Here is an 18,666-nt window from a genome sequence, read left to right as displayed (position 1 = left end):
ATCAAAATACATACACTTATACATAGAGAGAAGAGATGATAACAAAATTTAACAGTAGTTATTTCAGCATTGGAATTATAGTTGATAAATACCCCAGGACAAAGAAAGGTGATAATGAAGCTGGATAACAATATTGATATACAGCCTAAAATAGAATGAGTGTAAGTAAACAGATGGCATATAAGAGATTAGGTAAAATTGTAAAAAGTAACCTAATTGTTACAGTAGAATTTCTGAGTGTGGCAGAGACCACTCTGTGTTCACATTGCCTTTTCCTCCTGTGCACTGACAAAGCACATTTCCCAGCCTCCATTGGACTTAGGTGAGGTCATGTGACTGTGTTCTAGCCAACAGAATGTGGAAAATGATGTGCATTGCATTAGGGAACGAAATGTAACAGCAACAAATGAGTTAATGAACAAAATCTTTTTTTCTCTAAAATAGAGGGTAGCTGGTGTTAAAACAGGATAGATGGTGTAGAGCCATGTGACAGAATAACTAATGGCCTGGGGAAGTTTAAGAGAAGTCTTCAGACCTAAAGTGCCCATTTGAATTGGATCATGGAGATAAGAATTTTCCAGGCAAAGCAAACAGGAGAAAGGATTTCTAGATGGAGAGAGTATCATGTGTAAGTACGTAGAGTTGTAAAAAAAAAAACATGGCCTGTGATTCAAAGGCCAGCTTTGTGGTTTGTGGGACAGAACGGAAAGACATAAAGCTGGAAAGAAACTTTGGCAAGGAACTTGTTTTAGGCCGCTGGTAAATGGGAACCAAAAAAGGTAGCAGAGTAGTATGTCCAGATTTTCATTTTATTTTGGAGGAGGGGAGGTTAGAGATACTTCTAGCAACAAGGTGGGTAACAGATGAAAAGTAGAATAACAAGCTTATTTTTAAAAATTTGATTCACTGGAAACATTTGAGGGATGAGGGGGATGGGGACTGTACAGCACAGGAGACTGTGGGAGAAGTTCTATGTGGTTTTGTTCTGTGTTGTTTGTGTTTTGAGAACAGTGAAGTCCCCTTTTGAACAGATTAACTTCCAAGGGCCTGTATGATTAGAAATTTTACTCAAAACTCACCACTGCCACCTTGTGGAAGTACGGCAAAGAACCGAACTGTGTTTAAAGTCAGTATTTAACGCTGGTCAGCTGGCTGAGGGGTTCCCAGCCTTTTTACCCCCAAAGGGGTTTATTATCTACCCTCCCCCCAAACTGAATCTATGATTTATGAAACTAAAAAACATCATTTATTGACAATTTGCTTTCCCGTTTTTATAAATCAGATACGTATATAAATGCCAATCAGAGCTTCTGATCCATGATTATCAATTAGTATTTGTATTTTGAGTTGATTTCATTCTAATCAAAAGCAGAGAAGCATCAGGTTTTCATCATTCTTATACAGTCCCTGTTTAATAAATGTACGATTTGTTAGTTGTTTTGTTTATTTTTTATTTTTTTTAACTTTTTAAAATAAATTTATTTATTTTTATTTATTTTTGGGTGTGTTGGGTCTTCGTTTCTGTGCGAGGGCTTTCTCTAGTTGCGGCAAGCGGGGGCCACTCTTCAACGCGGTGCGCGGGCCTCTCACTGTCGCGGCCTCTCTTGTTGCGGAGCACAGGCTCCAGACGCGCAGGCTGAGTAGTTGTGGCTCACGGGCCTAGTTGCTCCGTGGCATGTGGGATCTTCCCAGACCAGGGCACGAACCCGTGTCCCCTGCATTGGCAGGCAGATTCTCAACCACTGCGCCACCAGGGAAGCCCTGTTTATTTTTTAATAATACAAATAGTTTGCAAAGCCTCAATACTACCTGCAAAGTGATCCAAGTCTGTGGCCTGTGTTTACAAATCATTGATCTAACCCAGTGGTTTTCAACAGGGGACGACTGTGCCTTCCAGAAGACACTGGGCAATGTCTGGAGACATTTTGGTTGTCACAACTTGGAGGGAGGGCGTTGCAACTGGCATCTACTTGGTAGAGGCTGGGGATACTGCTGCAATACATCCATTCTACAATACAAAGGGCAGTCCCCACAACAAGAATTGTCTGGCCCCAAATGTCACTAGTACTGAGGTTGAAAACCCCGATCGAGTCCAATCCCTTCATTGTTATCAGCGAAGAAACTGAGATCCAGAATGGTCACATGACTTTTCAAATTAGGCAATACATTCAAGGGTTCCAGAAATAGAACATATAAAAAGACATACAGGACTTGAACAGACATTTCTCCAAAGATATACAAGTGGCCAATAAGCACATGAAAAGATGCTCCACATCATTAGTCATTAGGGAAATGCAAACCAAACCCACAATGAGACGGCTTATTATTATTAGGATTACTAGGATGACTATGATAATATTTTTTATTGGTAAGTAAGTGTTGGTGAGAATGTGGGGAAATTAGAAATCTCATACATTGCTAGTGGGAATGTAAAATGGTGCAGGCATTGTGGAAAGCAGTTTGGTAGCTCCTCAAAAAGTCAAGTACAGAATTACTGTATGACCCAACAATTCCGCTCTTACGTTAGAAGGATCAATCCGTGATAGCGTAAACATCCTCCACCTTCTGCGCTATACATGCAGTATAAAGACTGTAGCGGGCCTCTGCTCACAACGCAAAAGAAACAGATGGAGCGGGCGCCCACCACACCATGTTCTAGACTCCATCTAACCTCATCTGAAATATATTCTGTACTTGACTTTCTTCGGTGCGTTTCACGTCCCTTAGCCTATCTAGTCTTGCTTCTCCCACTTCCCCTGAAGTGGGCTGACATGAGCATTGAGCATTACAGAACAGAGAGAAGGCGACCGTGTCAGAGGAGACCTCCCAGCCCAGATCCTGTGGGAAAGTGAGGAGGAAACCCGAGAGCCCCAAATTCGTTCTCCCAGGTGTACAAGGACAAAGGAACCCCCCACTAGCCAAGTTGGCAAGACATCACGTCCACTCTACAGGGTACACAGTGCACCCTCGAGGTAGGTGAACAAACGAGAAACCCGAGCCGCCTCAAGGCCTTTGCAGCCTCGCAGGTATCCTCCCGTTGGCGTGGAGCAGCCAGTTTCCCACAGGCCCGCGCACTGCCAGGGAGCCGCGCACTGCCAGGGAGGCGCGCACCCGCTCGGCGCCGCTGGTTGCCAGGAGACATGCCCAGCCACCTTCTCCAATCAGCACGCACCTCTTTGCGTCCAATCACAGAAGCCAGAAGAGCGGTAGTCGGAGGTGAAAGGTCACGCTGCTATTTGGCGGCCATTTCTCTGGAAGCTACGCGGCTGGGACCCTGCTGTGGCTACTCCAGTCACGAGGGTCGGACGACAGCTGGGTCGGCGGCGAGTAGCCTGCAGCATTTGCCCACTACTGCAGCAGTAGTCGCGATGGTAAGGAGAAAGAGAGCGGCCAGTGTCCCGTGAGAGAGAGAGGGAGCGGGTGACCAGCCTTGCTGGGCCTGGTGGTTGGTTCGCGCGTTTCCCATTCATCCGCGTGAGGCGCGGCGCGCCGGGTGGCCAGCCCCTTTCTCCCTGCTCTGGGTGTCTGAGGCGCGCCCTCCTTCCGAAGCGCTCCCCTCCCCAGGAGTGCCCCTGCCCCCTTCCCCGTCTTCTTCGTTTTGTATCCGAGCCTGAGGTGTCCTTGCTGCCTGGGGCCACAGGGCTGGGGTAAAAATGCAGCGGTTTTTCACGTCCCACTTATCACACTCCACAGTCCGCTTTCGTCCCGTGTTGTTGGGGGACCCTGCAGCTCTTTGGAATACAGAGCCCAGGCTTTGAGCATTCTCCTGCTCGTTTAGCAAAGCTTTACTGAGCGCCTGCCGCTTGCCAGGGCCAGGTAACGTTCTAGGTGCTAGGAATATAGGATAAAAAGTACTGATGCGGACCCTGCTCTAGGTTAACTCAGACATTAATCAGACAACGATAAATACATAATTTCGAATAACGTTAACTGCTAAGAAGGGAGCAAACAGGGTGCTGTGAGGGGGCGCCGTGGTAACGTTAGAAGAGTGGTTACAGATGGCATCCCTTGGAGGAAGGATTGAACCTGAAACCTAAGCGATATGAAATGCAGCCCCGTGAAGAGCAGGAGGAAGCGTGTGTACCTCAAGCTCAGGGAACAGGAGCACAGGCTCTGAGGCCGGAAGGAACACCTGACTAGCTGGAGGAATTGAGAGAAAGCCACAGCCGCCTGCAAGGATAGTGGTCATGAGATAGGGTCGGGCAAGACCTCTTAGGCCGTTTTAGGAGGTCTGGGTTCCACTCCAAGTGCAGTTGGAAGCCATAGAAGCATTTTAAGCAGAGATATGGTATGATAAAAATACTACTTGCCGTGTGGCTAAAAAGTTGAAGAAAGACAAGAGTGAAAACTGGAGACCCATTTGAGATCACTCTGAATGTGCTTATTCTAGAGGGGTTTAGTAGCCAAGCTTCTTGGTTGTTTTCTTTCTTTGGGCCGATGAGTGAGCAGATGAGGAAAGGAAGAAAAGCCTGAATTCACTGGGGGTACTACCGGTTTGCTGAATAAATAAACATTAAGTGACTGCCCATATGTAGGAGGCACTGCGAAGTCAAAGAAGACCCAGTCCTAGCTCCTGGAATTCAGTTGAAAATCGTGGCGCATGATCTGCCCCTGCCTCCTTCTGTAGCCTCATACAAAACTAATTTGTGTGTCCCTGAGATCCCTTGTTGATTCACTCTTCCCTTCTTTTACATAGGTACCCCCCACCCCACCCCGCCAGATCAGTCCTTTTCCCTCTGGAAGTACCTCTCATCCTTTAAAACAGAGGCATTACTTATTTCAGGCAACCCTTCCTTTTCTTTTAACCCTGGATTGTTTGATTGTTTGGTACCCTTGTACATAGCATATCTCCTCTTACTACATTGCAAAATAATTGTCTGTTTGCATGTGTTTTGGCCCTCCCCCCTCCCACTGTGGGCCTGAGGACAGGGACTGTTATCTGCTTTTTTTTTTTTTTTTTTTTCTTTTTTCTGCCTTTACCTTTGTTTCTTTATGGCCTTGGAACAGTGAGTGATGTATATTAGGTGTTCAGTGTTTCTTAAGTGAACAATGAATACTTTTATGAGTCTTGATGGATTGAAGGTGAAATTGGCTAACTGGGTATTTAAATTTCTCTGATGCTCTTCAACAAAAGTGAAAATTGTGTAATAATGTGAGAGGGAATCAAGAGTTTTGCTTCATTTGGAACTATAAAATATTGGTGATTTGATAGAGAAGAGAGTGGGTAATGGAAGCCAAACTAAGGAAAAATAATCAGTTGGGTTCTTTTTTTGTTCTTTGTGCAGAGTTTGCCCCTCAATCCCAAACCTTTCCTCAATGGATTAACAGGAAAGCCAGTAATGGTGAAGCTTAAGTGGGGAATGGAGTACAAAGGCTACCTGGTGTCTGTAGATGGCTATATGAACATGCAGGTAAGCTGAAGAGTTACAAAGATCATTAAATTGTATTTATTTTTCTTCATCTGACTCCTCAAAGGTTTAGTGTGACTTACAAAGATGTAATTAATATAATTGACAAACACAGAGCAAAATTCAGGAATAAAGTCAAGGCCAAGGAGGGTGTTGTAACTGTGATAACTATGTATGAGACATATTAAACCAAAATTCAAGCACAGATTTGACTCCTAGTGGATAAAAGTAAGAAGAGCTCAGACATTTGATTCACAATGCCATAAGACAAATACACTAGAGTTTGCAGAAAAAGCAAAACTTTTCCCAGCACTTAGCTCTGAGAGAAACTTTTCCGGTGAAATTCTTAAGTCTTTTGATGAATGCTAAATGTACAACATCAAAGTAATTTGATAAAAGCAATTCTTGAGGGAGAAGACAGACCGACCAAAAGAATTGATGAACTGGCTACTTGTCTGTTAAACTAGCTTCTGTAAATGTTTCAGCCAGGTTTTGTTTTTTGTTTTTAATTGAGGTAAAATATATATAGCACAAAATTTATCACTTTAACCATTTTCAAGTGTGCAACTCAGTGGCATTAACTGCATTCACATGGTTGTGCATCCATCACCATTATCCATTTCAAGAACTTTTTCATCATCCCAAAGGGAAACTCTGTACCCATTAAACGGTAACTCCCCATTCCCTTTGCCTCTTGGTAAACACTGTTCTTTTTGTCTTTATTCTAGGAACCTCATATAAGTGGAATCCTACAATATTTGTCCTTGTGTGTCTGGCTTATTTCATTCAGCATGGTGTTTTCAGGGTTCATCCATGTTGTAGCATGTATCGGAATTTCATTCCTTTTTATGGTTGAAATATTCCATTGTGTGTAGCGGTCCCTCAGTATCCTTGGGGGATTGGTTCCAGGACCTGCCTGGTATACTGAAATCCACAGATGCTTGAGTCCATAGTTGGCCCTCCGTATCCGTGGTTCTGCATCAGCTCGTTCATGCGGTCTCAAACCTGTGTTGTTCAAGGGTCAACTCTACCTCATTTTAATCGTTCTTCTGTTGGTGAATATTTGAATTGTTTCCACCTTTTGACTTGTGAATAATGCAGTGAACATAGGTGTACAAATATCAGTTAGAGTCTCTACTTTCAGTTCTTTTGAGTCTGTATCCAGAAGTGGAATTGCTGGATCATACAGTAATTCTTTGTTTAATTTTTTGAGGAGCTGCCAGACTGTTTTCCACAGCAGCTGCACCATTTTACATTCCACCAACAATGTACAAGGGATCCAGTTTCTTAACATCCTCACCAACACTTGTTATTTTCTGATTGTTTTTAATAGTCATCCTAATGAGTGTGAAGTGGTATCTCATTGTTTCGATTTGCATTTTCTTAATGATTAGTGATGTTAAGATCTTTTTATGTGCTTATTGGTCATTTACATATCTTTGGAGAAATGCCTGTTGATGTCCTTTGTCCATTTTTAAATTGGGGTGTTTGGTTTTTTGTTGCTTAATTCAATAGTTTTCAGCCAGGTTTTTTTTTTTAAACTTTTGGGTTTATTTATTTATTTATTTATTTATGGCTGTGTTGGGTCTTCTTCGTTTCTGTGCGAGGGCTTTCTCTAGTTATGGCAAGTGGGGGCCACTCTTCATCGCGGTGCGCGGGCCTCTCATTATCGCGGCCTCTGTTGTTGCGGAGCACAGGCTCCAGAAGCGCAGGCTCAGTAATTGTGGCTCACGGGCCTAGTTGCTCCGCGGCGTGTGGGATCCTCCTAGACCAGGGCTCGAACCCGTGTCCCCTGCATTGACAGGCAGACTCTCAACCACTGCGCCACCAGGGAAGCCCCTCAGCCAGGTTTTTGAAGAAAGAGTTTGAGGTTATATTTTCCTGAAGCGCAGGTATTTATGTCACTGATTAATGGCTGATGAATGAATTTTAAAGGGTACCTAGATAGATGGTCAAACCAATCGTGACTCCAAGTATTCCAAACTGGTAGTGCTGTAGGCAGAGTACTAATAGGAGCACTTGTAGGCCCAAAGCTGAGATTTTCCTTAATTTAAGAGTTTACCACCTGAACAGACAATGCTCAGGTCCCCAAAGTTCTTATAGAGCATGGTTTTGGCCTGGAAAATTCCCTAAGCAGGAATCATTTACCAAGGCCATAGAGAAATTTGAAAACTATATCCATTGTGCTGAAAATGTTCCAGACTTAGATAGTGGTGATAATTACATAACTTTATGAATATACTAAAAACCACTGACTTGTATACTTTAAAAGAGAATTTTATAAGAATTATATCTCATTAAAAGAAAGGAATAAAGAATTCCCACCAAATATTTGGTTTTAGAAGTAATATAGCTTCCTAGTGAACCTACCAGAGTTATGAAATGTATCTCTGAGTAACTAACCACATTGGTGATGCTTTTGAGTTTGTTCACTCAGTGAATATTTACTGAGAGCCCCTTATGTGCCTGGCACTGTGAATACACCAGTGAACAAAACAAAGTCCCTATCCTCAAGAAGTTTGTGTTTTAGTGATGGGAGATGGTAATATAATGTGATATGATATCAGTAATGATAGATGCTATGGAGAAAAAGAAAGCAGAAATGGAAGAGGGTGACAAGAGTGTACAATATTAGATAGGATAGCCAGGGAAAGCCTCTCTGAGGAAGTAAATTTAAAAAGAGACCAGAATTGAATGAGCAACTGAAGAGAGTGTTTGGGGAAGGAGCATCCCAATTTGAGGGAACAGCAAGTTGCAAAGGCTTTGCGGTAGAAACATGCTTTTTCTTTTCAAGGCACAACAAGAAGGTGAGGGCAGAGTGAGTTACAGGAAGTATGATAGAAAGATTGGAATGGTAGTCATGGGAGACCTTTTAAGGGATTGTAAGAATTTGGGGTTTTATTTAAAATGTGATAATATACAAACAGCTCGTACAACTCAATATCAAAAAAAAAACAACCAAACAACCCAATCAAAAAATGGGCAGAAGACCTAAATAGACATTTCTCCAAAGAAGACATACAGATGGCCAAGAGTCACATGAAAAGATGCTCAACATCACTAATTATTAGAAAAATGCAAATCAAAACTACAATGAGGTATCACCTCACACCGGTCAGAAGGGCCATCATTAAAAAGTCTACAAATAATAAATGCTGGAGAGGGTGTGGAGAAAAGGGAACCCTCCTACACTGTTGGTGGGAATGTAAATTGGTGCAGCCACTATGGAGAACAGTATGGGGGGGTTCCTTCAAAAACTAAAAAATAGAGTTACCATTATGACCCAGCAATCCCACTCCTGGGCATGTATCTGGAGAAAACACTAATTCAGAAAGATACATGCACCCCAGTGTTCATAGCAGCACTATTTATAATAGCCAAGACATGGAAGCAACCTAAATGTCCATCGACAGATGAGTGAATAAAGAAGATGTGGTACATATGTATCACACACACACAATGGAATATTACTCAGCCATAAAAAGAATGCAGTAATGCCATTTGCAGCAACATGGATGGACCTAAAGATGATCATACTAAGTGAAGTGAGTCAGACAGAAAAAGGCAAATATCATATGATATCACTTAAATGTGGAATCTAAAAAATGATACAAATGAACTTATTTATAAAACAGAAACAGACTCAGAGACATAGAAAACAAACCTATGGTTACCAAAAGGGAAGGAGTGGGGAGAGATAAATTAGGAGCTTGGGATTAACAGATACACACTGCTGTGTATAAAATAGATAAACAAGGACCCACTGTATAAAACAGGGAACTATAACTATATTCAATATCTTATAATAACCTATAATGGAAAAGAATCTGAAAAATGTATGTGTAACTGAATTACTTTGCTGTGCACCTGAAACTAACACTTCATTGTAAATCAGCTATAGTTCAATTTTTTTAAAGTGTGGTAGAAGGCCTTTGGAGCATTATTATAATTTAGAAACCAGCTAAATGTTGGTGAACATCTGCTGGAAATCACTTTTTAAAAAAATTAGTTGATGTTAATACATTATTTCTGAGAGCTATTGCATACAAAACTAATTGTTGGCAACAATTTCAGACAAAACCATATCCCCTGAGTATAAGAGGTTACTTTTTGTTCTCTATAGGAGAAGGAATAATATCCAGTAGCATTATTAATTCATTAACATGTTTTAAATGCCTTACCTTATATCCTCTCTAAGACCTATTTTTCTTTCCCTTTGCCCACTTGCCTAGTTAATGAAGGAAACGTCCCTGTTTCCTTTCTATCTTGTTCATTTCTTTTGTGAGTCCCAGTAGCACTGATTGTAATTTTTTAAAATTATAAGTAAAGTTTATTATCTTTATGTAAAAGGAAAGCTAAACATTTTGATGTAAAATTAGAAATAATAGAGTTCTCTAAAGTAACTATAAAGGTCACTCTTAATTAAACCTCCTCTTAAGAACTTATTTTTTTCCTGTTTATTAGCACATAATTTTTAAAAATTCTTATTCAGTTCTTTAGTTTGGTTGTTGACTAATATAAGAGTATTTGGTATTTTAGCCATAGCTTTTGTACCCATTGGGTTCCTCAGTATGATATAATGCTATTACTCTGAGAAAAGTTAATGTCTGTTTCTTTAGACCTGAATTATTCACAGCTTATTCATAAATTGGAGACTGTCTTCCTTGACATGTTGTTTTAATGTTTAATAGAAAGAAATATTACATTATTGAGATATTTAAAAAATTGTGTTGAAACGAGCTTTATTATATATCAGTTCTACATCCATCAATGTTAACTTTACTGAATGTTTGTATGAAACCAAAAAGTACTACAGTAGTAATAGAAAGCTAATCTTCTAATTATTGTAGGTAAATATGAGTCATTGGTACCGAAAGGTCTCAGTTAATAAGTTCTCTCACCAATATTAGGTGTATAATATTATTTTCCTCTTGTGTGATTATACTAATATATTTTCTTTTTATTTAAAGCTTGCAAACACAGAAGAATACATAGATGGAGCATTATCTGGACATCTGGGTGAAGTTTTAATAAGGTAACAAAACATCAGTAGTTTATATAAGGAGTTACTGGTGAGCAGTAAAAATACCTGTTTAAATAAACTATTAGTGCCCCAATCTCAGAATTACTTTTTTTTAATCACTATTAATTTAACATAACATTCTACAACTAGACTTCAAGATTCTTGAAATTGTTAAACTTGTCAAAGCAGATTTAAATATTTTGGAGCTGTTCATTCTTAAGGTTTTTCTAGTGTTGATATTAAACTTTCTAGCTCTTAACTACCTTTTTCAGTGGTTTTATTTGCAAGAGCTTGGTTTTGAATTTTAGGTGGGTCTGGCTGCTATTAGGATTCATATTATACTTATTTTCTAGAACTAGCTTCACATCTCCAAATTCTAGTCATTATTCCTTTTGGAAGATCATAAAGATACCATTTTATAACAACCGCATGGTATAAAAATGAGTGTCACGTGCTCTTTAACAAACCAAAGGTAAATTTTTTTAAAAAAGAGAAAGAAATGATGTAATTTTAGCATTAATATTTTTGTAATGAAAAAATCTAATAAAAGTAGTAATTCAGATCTTATATGGTTTCTTGTTGGAACAACAAAATGGACTATTTTTCTGTTTACAGGTGTAATAATGTCCTTTATATCAGGGGTGTTGAAGAAGAAGAAGAAGATGGGGAAATGAGAGAATAGCATCTTTTGGGGGGAATTTTTTTTATATATATTTGTAGACAATAAAGATTTGTTTGTTTTTCAACTTGACTGTGAGCTATTCATATTCAGATATTTACATGCAGAGCTCAAATGTTGAAACAGTTGAAAAATTATTCACAGAACTAATGCTTTAAAAGCCACCCAACTTTATTCAAGTTGGTTTTCATGTAAGCCCAATGCTGTATTTTTTTTTTTCTATAAGGGAAATTATTTATATGCTCTCTAAATGTTTATGAAAGTCAATTTTAGCCCTTGTAATTGTGTATTAACTGAGACCTTTTAAAAGCAACTGTTTCTTTTAAAGTTATTTTTGAGCCACTTTTGACACATATAAAGTTAAATATTTTCTTAGAGTTAATATAGACTGTATTATTTTACTTAGTAGTCAATAAGTTACATGTTAATTCTATATCAATGTGAGCTAAATGATATGCACATTACAGCTAAAATTGAAACATCACCTGAAAATTAAAATGGTTTTGAGTATAGAACACAACAGAAATTGTGAACTGACATTTAGGCTGAAGACATACGGTTTGTTCACTTAAGAGAATTAAGTTTTCTGAACAGAACCCCTTAATGTGAATTAAAAATCAGTCTCATGGTTGGTTATGTCTCATTATGTTCTCATGAGAACATAATCTAGTAGTTTTCATTTAAGTTTTAAACTCCTCAAATCAATATTTTAGAGTTGCACATTGTTAAAATGTATACTCCACAGTGATAAAATTTACACTATGAATTTTCCTGTGGACTGGTTGAAAAAAAAAAGATTATTTAAAGTCTTATGTTGTCAGAATGCCATTATTGCACTTAAATGGTCATTCACCATACTGTTACATCAGTAAGGTCACTTTGGATGTGTATCCCCACCTGGGACAACAGAAAGTATAAATGTTTAGCTATATAGAATAATGGTTAGGATATGGATAATAAAGGTCTTCAACAAAAGAAAATAACTCCCATTTCCAATCCTAAGGGCCTTTTAGAGTAAGAACCTGTCTTCCTGAAATTGGTTAGGCCTGTGTGTGGGGCAGAATATTGCCATTACTGAAAAGCAAAAATCTACAAAATATGCCTAAAGCATTCTGGTTATAAATGTCTTACTGCTCCTATTCAAGTGAAAAAATATTCTTCCTCCAGTGATTTTGTTCTTGTATCCTTGACTAAAAGTAGTTCACGTTTGTTACCAGATGGAGGTTTTGAGCGGTAGATAAGTCGTCTTCCCAGCTGAAACAAAAGAAAAAGTACTTAATATTTTCATATAACCATTTTCTATTGAAGTGTAACTAAAATACTAATATTAACTTGATTTTTCCTAAGAATAATATAGTTTAAAATAGTAAATAATAATCCCAATTACAAAGGGATTGATAACCTAATGGATGTCCAAACGCAGGCAAAGTTAAGTAACGAATGGAGCACCATGGTATGCAGAAGACAGGGCAGTTAGGTTTTATGGGGAAGTGGGAGGATTTAGATAAAGTCATCAGATAGCTTGTGTTTCCGATATGCTAAGCTTAGAGAAACTCCATGTTTGAGGCCAACACTTCATTTCTCAGTAACTGCCATAGCTAATTTCTACTCCATTGGTTGGAAGAGATCACTTTCCTCTGCTAAGCAACAGCTGACTGGCATTTAAAAATCCTGTAAAACAAAAACTTGAGAAAACCATGTACTATTTTCTTAGGCACTAGAAATCCTGTTGGCTCTTGGTTCCACCAGGAGAGGCTTAGGGATACCCCAGTTCATACCTATTTATTCTCTCTGGAGCATATACTCAAGTATATCATACTAATCTTTCTCTTTGAGTCTTTTCTCCCCCTTCTCCTTACTCATTTATTTATTTTTTGTTTTGCCTTTATATCTGAATTTGTATAAATTAAATGGATAAGAAAACTTCTGTTGGACATGAAATTTGATGGGACGTTTCCATTGTGCCTCAAAAGGGGCACCAACCCTGTGTGTGACTGTCCCCTGCATTGCAGAATGTTTGACATTCCTGACTCCAGGAAACTAAATAGCACTAGCAATCCTCCCCTCATTATGACAACAAAAATATCCTTAGAGGACTGGAATCCTTGAATTCCTTTCCTAATGTCATATTTTTTTTCCCCCACTGGTGATGATCTCCTTTGATAACCTTTGTTATTAATTTCTGTCTGAGAAAATTGCCAGTGATGAAATGTCCTAAATGTCCTCTGAAAGAGTAAAATCTTCTTTCAGAAGTCTTCATACATTGTTGACTTATCAACATTCTTTCTCCAGTTTTCTTCCAGATTTAGTTTTCATTCTCATTTTTAGTTTGTTAATTCAGTAAGCATTTATTGAGTGTCCACTATGTGCCAGGCATTGGGGATACAAAGGTCATAAGACTCATTCATGGTCTAAAAGGAAAGATGAATATATTAAAAAATAATCACTTTAATTTGGTGAGTTTAGTAAATAATAGTATATACATGTAGCAGGGTGATGAATGGTTAATTCTCTCTTAGAAGAAGAGAAGTTAGGTCTTCATAGGCAGAGTTGAACTAGATAAGTACAGACCCTTTTAAAGATGAAATGCTTATTTAAATAAAATTAATCATCACTTTTTGACATAGTACATATTAACAGTTACCATACTTCAGAACTTTAAGTACTTACCTCAAAGGCTGGTTGTGAGGCGCACAAGCATTCACTATAGGTTAGCTATGACTATGGTGAGAATCAATGTCCATATTAGCTTTGCAGATAACTATGAGATTGCCTTCCTGGAATATACTTCAGACTCTAGCTCAGAGGAGGGAGAGTGGCATACAGAAACAAAAGGCCCTTCACACCCAGGGGGAGTCATAGACCATGTGCCCTCTGGAACTGCCCAATTCTAAACTTATTGAACAGGTAATCTTGAAATATGAAGAACCTTGGCTTCTGGTCAGATTCTGCTGCTAAATCTGAAGTGACTCTGGGTAAATTATTTTAACTTCAACTATAAGTCTCATTATTTTTACAATGTGAGGATTAAAAGACCCTTCCAGTAATACGTAATTCACTTACTATTACTTTTTTAATTCTCTAGTTTCATGGCACCTGGAGCTAAAGAAAAAGAGGAGAGGGGAGAGGTTTCCTTTACCAAAAAGTTAGTCTAATGGAGAACTGTAGAACCAGTAATTTGAATCATTCTAAAAGTAGCAAGGAACCAGAGAGAGATCAATTTAAGCTGTTAGCAATCTTACTGAAGTTTAACCTGGATAAATTAGATGAGTTAGGTACTTTGTTTTTGCACCACAGAAGCCCTCACACATTGACGTAGTGGAACGTATTAATAACAAAACACAAACCTTTTTCTTTGGTTGTGCTACTGCTCTTTCCAGAGCAGCTTTTAGCCTTTCCTCCTGGTGTTTTTGTTTTTCTTTCACTTTCTCTTCACGCAGCCTGTCAAGAGGGGAAGACATTGTTCTAACTATAAATCACAGAAAGTAAAAAAGACCTACATCATTACTATTTGGTAAAGAATTATCTAAATATTATAAAGTTTCCTTTAAGGTTAAATGAAAATAATACTTCATCTTCACCCAAATCTATGGGTTTTGAATATTCAGGTGAAATTTCAACAACAAATCCTGTTTGTGTTGAAATGGGAAGAAAATGCATGTCACCATTTTGGAAGAAGTAAAATCTACCCAAATCTTGGTCTAAAACAAGCACCTCAGCAAAGCTTTCTCATCACTCCATTTACAGTTCAGTACTTCGCAGTTAATCCGTGTGACGGCCACTTGAATTAATTTCCAGCTATTTCCCCCTTTTTTAAACTTTTTTGTTGAAGTATAATGTGCAGAAAAGTACACAGATCACAAGTGTATATAGTTCAATGGATAACCACAAAAACATACTTTCCAGTAAATCTTTTTGAATGTTATCCTCAAATTAAGGCCAAGAAATACTATTTGTCTTTGTTCTCTTCAGGGTTGTTATGAGGATAAAATTAAATGAGCTGACTTATGCAAACTGTCTAGTCCAATGCCTGGTGCAGAATAACCACTGGACAAGTGATAGCTTTTTTATGGACGTATATAATTATCGATGTAAAATTCACTGAACATTTTTTATGCAAAATTAGGTGTTATGTTAGGTGCCTCCAAACCATGGGAAAAATCCAGTAAAATTCTCCTTTTGATAAGAATGATAAGTAATTGGAATTAGATTCATGTATCACTACTGGAAATAGAAATTACAAGATGCAAATGCTCTTAGTGTAATTAGTCAAAGGTCATCTTCTGGAAGGAGTGATCTTTCATTTATGATTTCGTTAAAAATTTGCTTCATATTCAATAAAATCCCATCAGGATCACCTTAATATCTTCTGGACTTTGTTTTTATATGGAGGAAACAATATCCCCCCCACCCCAGTAATGTAAGCAGTAACAAAGTATCTGATATTAATGGCTACTCTTTGAGTACTTACTATATGCCAAGCATGCTTTAGCGCTTTTACATAGATTATTTAATTTAATCCTCACAACAACCCTGTGAGATAAGTTCCATTATTACTGCCATTTTACAGATAAGGAAACTGAAACTTAAGAGAGGTTGTGTGGCCTGCCTAAGGCCACAAAAGTTGTAAATGGCGGAACCTGGATTGAACCCAGGCAGGTCAGCTCTAATGCCCATGCTCATAGCCATAGTTCTAGTATGCCTGCCAACATGTTTTTTTGCTATAACATGAACATTATTCCACCTATAAGCATTCTCTATATGCTACATTATACTAAGGATCATATTATATTTATAATAATCATTGCCTCAAAGGTAGTGTGTACATAAAATCCTTATTTAACTTGGTATGGAAATTTGTAAATCAGTGGATTCTCCGGGAAAGGCCCCAAGCTAGGCAAAGATGTGGGGACAGGGGGGCTGGGCAGGGGTGGAGGTGAGGGTGGTGGTATGTGTTCCAGGGATGATAATCTTCATGAGATTATCTTGAGAAATAAATGAGTTAATGAGTAAATGTGATGTATGTAAGTGTTGGCAGTTAGGAACTGAGGAAAACCCTCATTACATGGCTCTAACTTTCAAACAATTCCTTCATAGATTGAGTCTCCCTGTAGTTTTCCAATGAAAGGCTCCTAATTCTAGTCTTGGGCCCTTCACCACAAGTATAGTTCTCCTTCTACATGATAGCCCTTTGAAAATTTTCATGTAAGTAGTGAATATTCACTCTGAAAATTCACTTTTTCAGGCTAGAAGGACCCCTTGCCCATCCGAAACTATGTCATTTGCCCCTGATGAACTCTTTCCTTCACAGTGCTCGTTTTACCATTGATAACGAGATATTTATTTCGTAAGAATATGGATGTTATGTGTCTCCACACTAAATAATAGCTCCATGAGGAGGGCAGGGCTGGGTTTGATTCCACTGTGTCTCTATAAGGCGTATAATAGAGACTTGCCATATAACAGACTTCCTTAATGTGTGTGGAATCCAAGCAAAAACAGCTTCTCATTAAGTCTTTCACTACATTTATATAAGACAGTGACTGTACTTTTGCCATCGTTCTTTCTGTTTCATCCTCTCAATTGCCTCCACGTTTTCTTTGGGAATGGATTCAATGAGATCACTCAGTTCCACCAGGCGAGACTCTACTTTTACCAGCTTTTGAACTGGGTTGAGGCTGCCAACCTCAGCATCTCCAATGCAGACTTTGTATACTTGATTAATTTTTTTACTAAGAGAGTCTATCAGTTTTTCCTGAGGTGGAGAAGAAAAGGAGAGCAGAAAACGTAAAATTTCATTACTATTTTCTTGTTCATTCAATAAACGTAAAATTCCCTTTTACTATATTATAATGAAAAAGGCTTTTATGTTCTTCTAAATATTTCCTTTTTTAAAAGAAAAACTTTAATACAACATAGAACAGTGAGAAAATGCAGCATTGAATTTATATTATAATTTATAGTCAGATCATTACTATAGTAACACCTTGGATTATTTTCTTTAAAAATATTTCAGTCTAGGTATAAAAAGTAACTTAATAGGACAGATTGTCTTTTTGCTTGAATGTTTTTGTGTATCATTCCCATTCAAGTAGACACTATATAAACATTTTAAATCCTTTTTTTTCCCACTCTAATGCATTTCCTAGCAGTGTGTGAGCTCCCTTTTTTGCACTTACTATTCTATTTGCTAAATCTATAATCCTGTATGATAGTTATTTGCGTACACGCCTTATCTCCCCTCCTAGACTGTAAGCACCTGGAAGGCAGGAGCTATTTCTTATTTTTACACTTATATCTAAAGCAGCACCTTGCACATAACTGTGCACTTAATAAATGTTTGCTGAATAAATGAATGCATTCTCTAAGAGGAAAAAAAAAGTTACAAGCCAACAGATTCCTAAGCTGGCCTATAAAACCTTTTGAGGAGTTTTCATTCTCTCCATTGGGAAGCCATTCTAGTACTCTAGTCTAAGCAGAGGCTTAGGCCAAACCTTGCTGATCCCTGTACCTGGCCACTGTGCCATTTTAACTGTTGGTAGAGATGCTCGAGCTTGTAGGTAACATGTTTCGGGACCATAAGGAAACTTTCTGTCTCTCCACTGTGTACCCGGCATTCGCAGATAAAAGGATCTCAATAAACTTCTGGGCAAAGTAAATCGTTCTCCAGGTAGCATCCTGCCCCCATTCCTGCTTCTGCTCAGGAAGATGAGAATCACCATAAAGCCAAGGACAAATAATACTCAAGACAGATGTAGCTCCAGGAGCCATGGGAGACCCCTCCTGAAACCACAGACTCATTACAGAGCCACCAACACTTAATTACAAGTCAAGATCTGTTACCAATAGTTTACTTCAAACAGCTTGTCTGTCCCACCTCCTAGTTTAACAAGCTTTCTGATGGTCCTGTTTGCCATAAAGTCCCCCGTTTTTCTTCTAAAGTAACACTTACTGTATTCCCTATTTATATTTAAAACATGCTGCTTCTAGGAAATTTGGAGAAATACAAAATAATGAAAAGTAAAAAAAAGCAAAAGTCCTATTTGCCATAAAGCTTCTTTTTTCTCTCCCTTTCTAAATAACATTTATTGTATTCCCTATTTATATTAACACATTCCTTTTAGAAACTTTAGATATATAGAAAAATATAAAAGGAAAAAAGTATAAGTAACTCATCAAGGGGCTAAAATATTGTACTTGGATATGAAAAAAATTACTGCAATGTGGGTCATTAAAAATATATATTCTGAGAAAACATCTTTAATATGAGAATGATTAGTAGTTGATGGAAGTTTCGTGGGGAAACCTCTTGAACACTTAGAAAGAGCTTTAGAGATGGATGGGCAGCGACCTTTCAGCATGTCTTGTTTTCTTTTTAAGTTCTGCCTGTCAAACAGGAGAGGAAAAGACAAGGAGAGATATTTTATTAAGATAAGAACAGTGTAAGAAGTAGGATTGGGGAATGAGGTTAAAGAAAATACTCATGTATGAAAAAGAGATTGGGGGCCTGGCCCCACAGAGCAGCAGGACAAGGAAAAAGGGAGCTCAAGGCCCAG

The 18,666-nt window shown here is 38.3% G+C and overlaps 2 protein-coding genes across 2 annotated transcripts in view; one reads left to right on the top strand and one right to left on the bottom strand.

Annotated features, from left to right (window-relative positions):
* The first annotated feature begins 3,140 nt into the window (after positions 1-3,140).
* On the top strand, positions 3,141-11,177 carry SNRPF (small nuclear ribonucleoprotein polypeptide F). The gene is made up of 4 exons (XM_061206639.1): positions 3,141-3,371; positions 5,286-5,411; positions 10,379-10,443; positions 11,047-11,177. Exons 1-4 carry the CDS (start codon positions 3,141-3,143, stop codon positions 11,111-11,113), a joined length of 489 nt encoding a protein of 162 aa, XP_061062622.1. The 3' UTR covers positions 11,114-11,177.
* A 1,073-nt stretch (positions 11,178-12,250) lies between these two features.
* CCDC38 (coiled-coil domain containing 38) overlaps positions 12,251-18,666 on the bottom strand; it is a 43,477-nt gene continuing 37,061 nt past the window's right edge. The window contains exons 12-14 of the mRNA XM_061206638.1: positions 16,660-16,865; positions 14,458-14,551; positions 12,251-12,364 (exon numbers count right to left, since the gene is read on the bottom strand). Of these exons, the coding sequence (XP_061062621.1) occupies positions 12,251-12,364; positions 14,458-14,551; positions 16,660-16,865 (414 nt within the window). The remainder of the gene's footprint in view (positions 12,365-14,457; positions 14,552-16,659; positions 16,866-18,666) is intronic.

Source organism: Eubalaena glacialis, chromosome 11 (genome assembly GCF_028564815.1).
Source record: "Eubalaena glacialis isolate mEubGla1 chromosome 11, mEubGla1.1.hap2.+ XY, whole genome shotgun sequence".
NCBI lineage: Eukaryota > Metazoa > Chordata > Mammalia > Artiodactyla > Balaenidae > Eubalaena > Eubalaena glacialis.
Note: the sequence above shows the minus strand (reverse complement) of the source record. Positions and strands in the feature narration are given on the sequence as shown.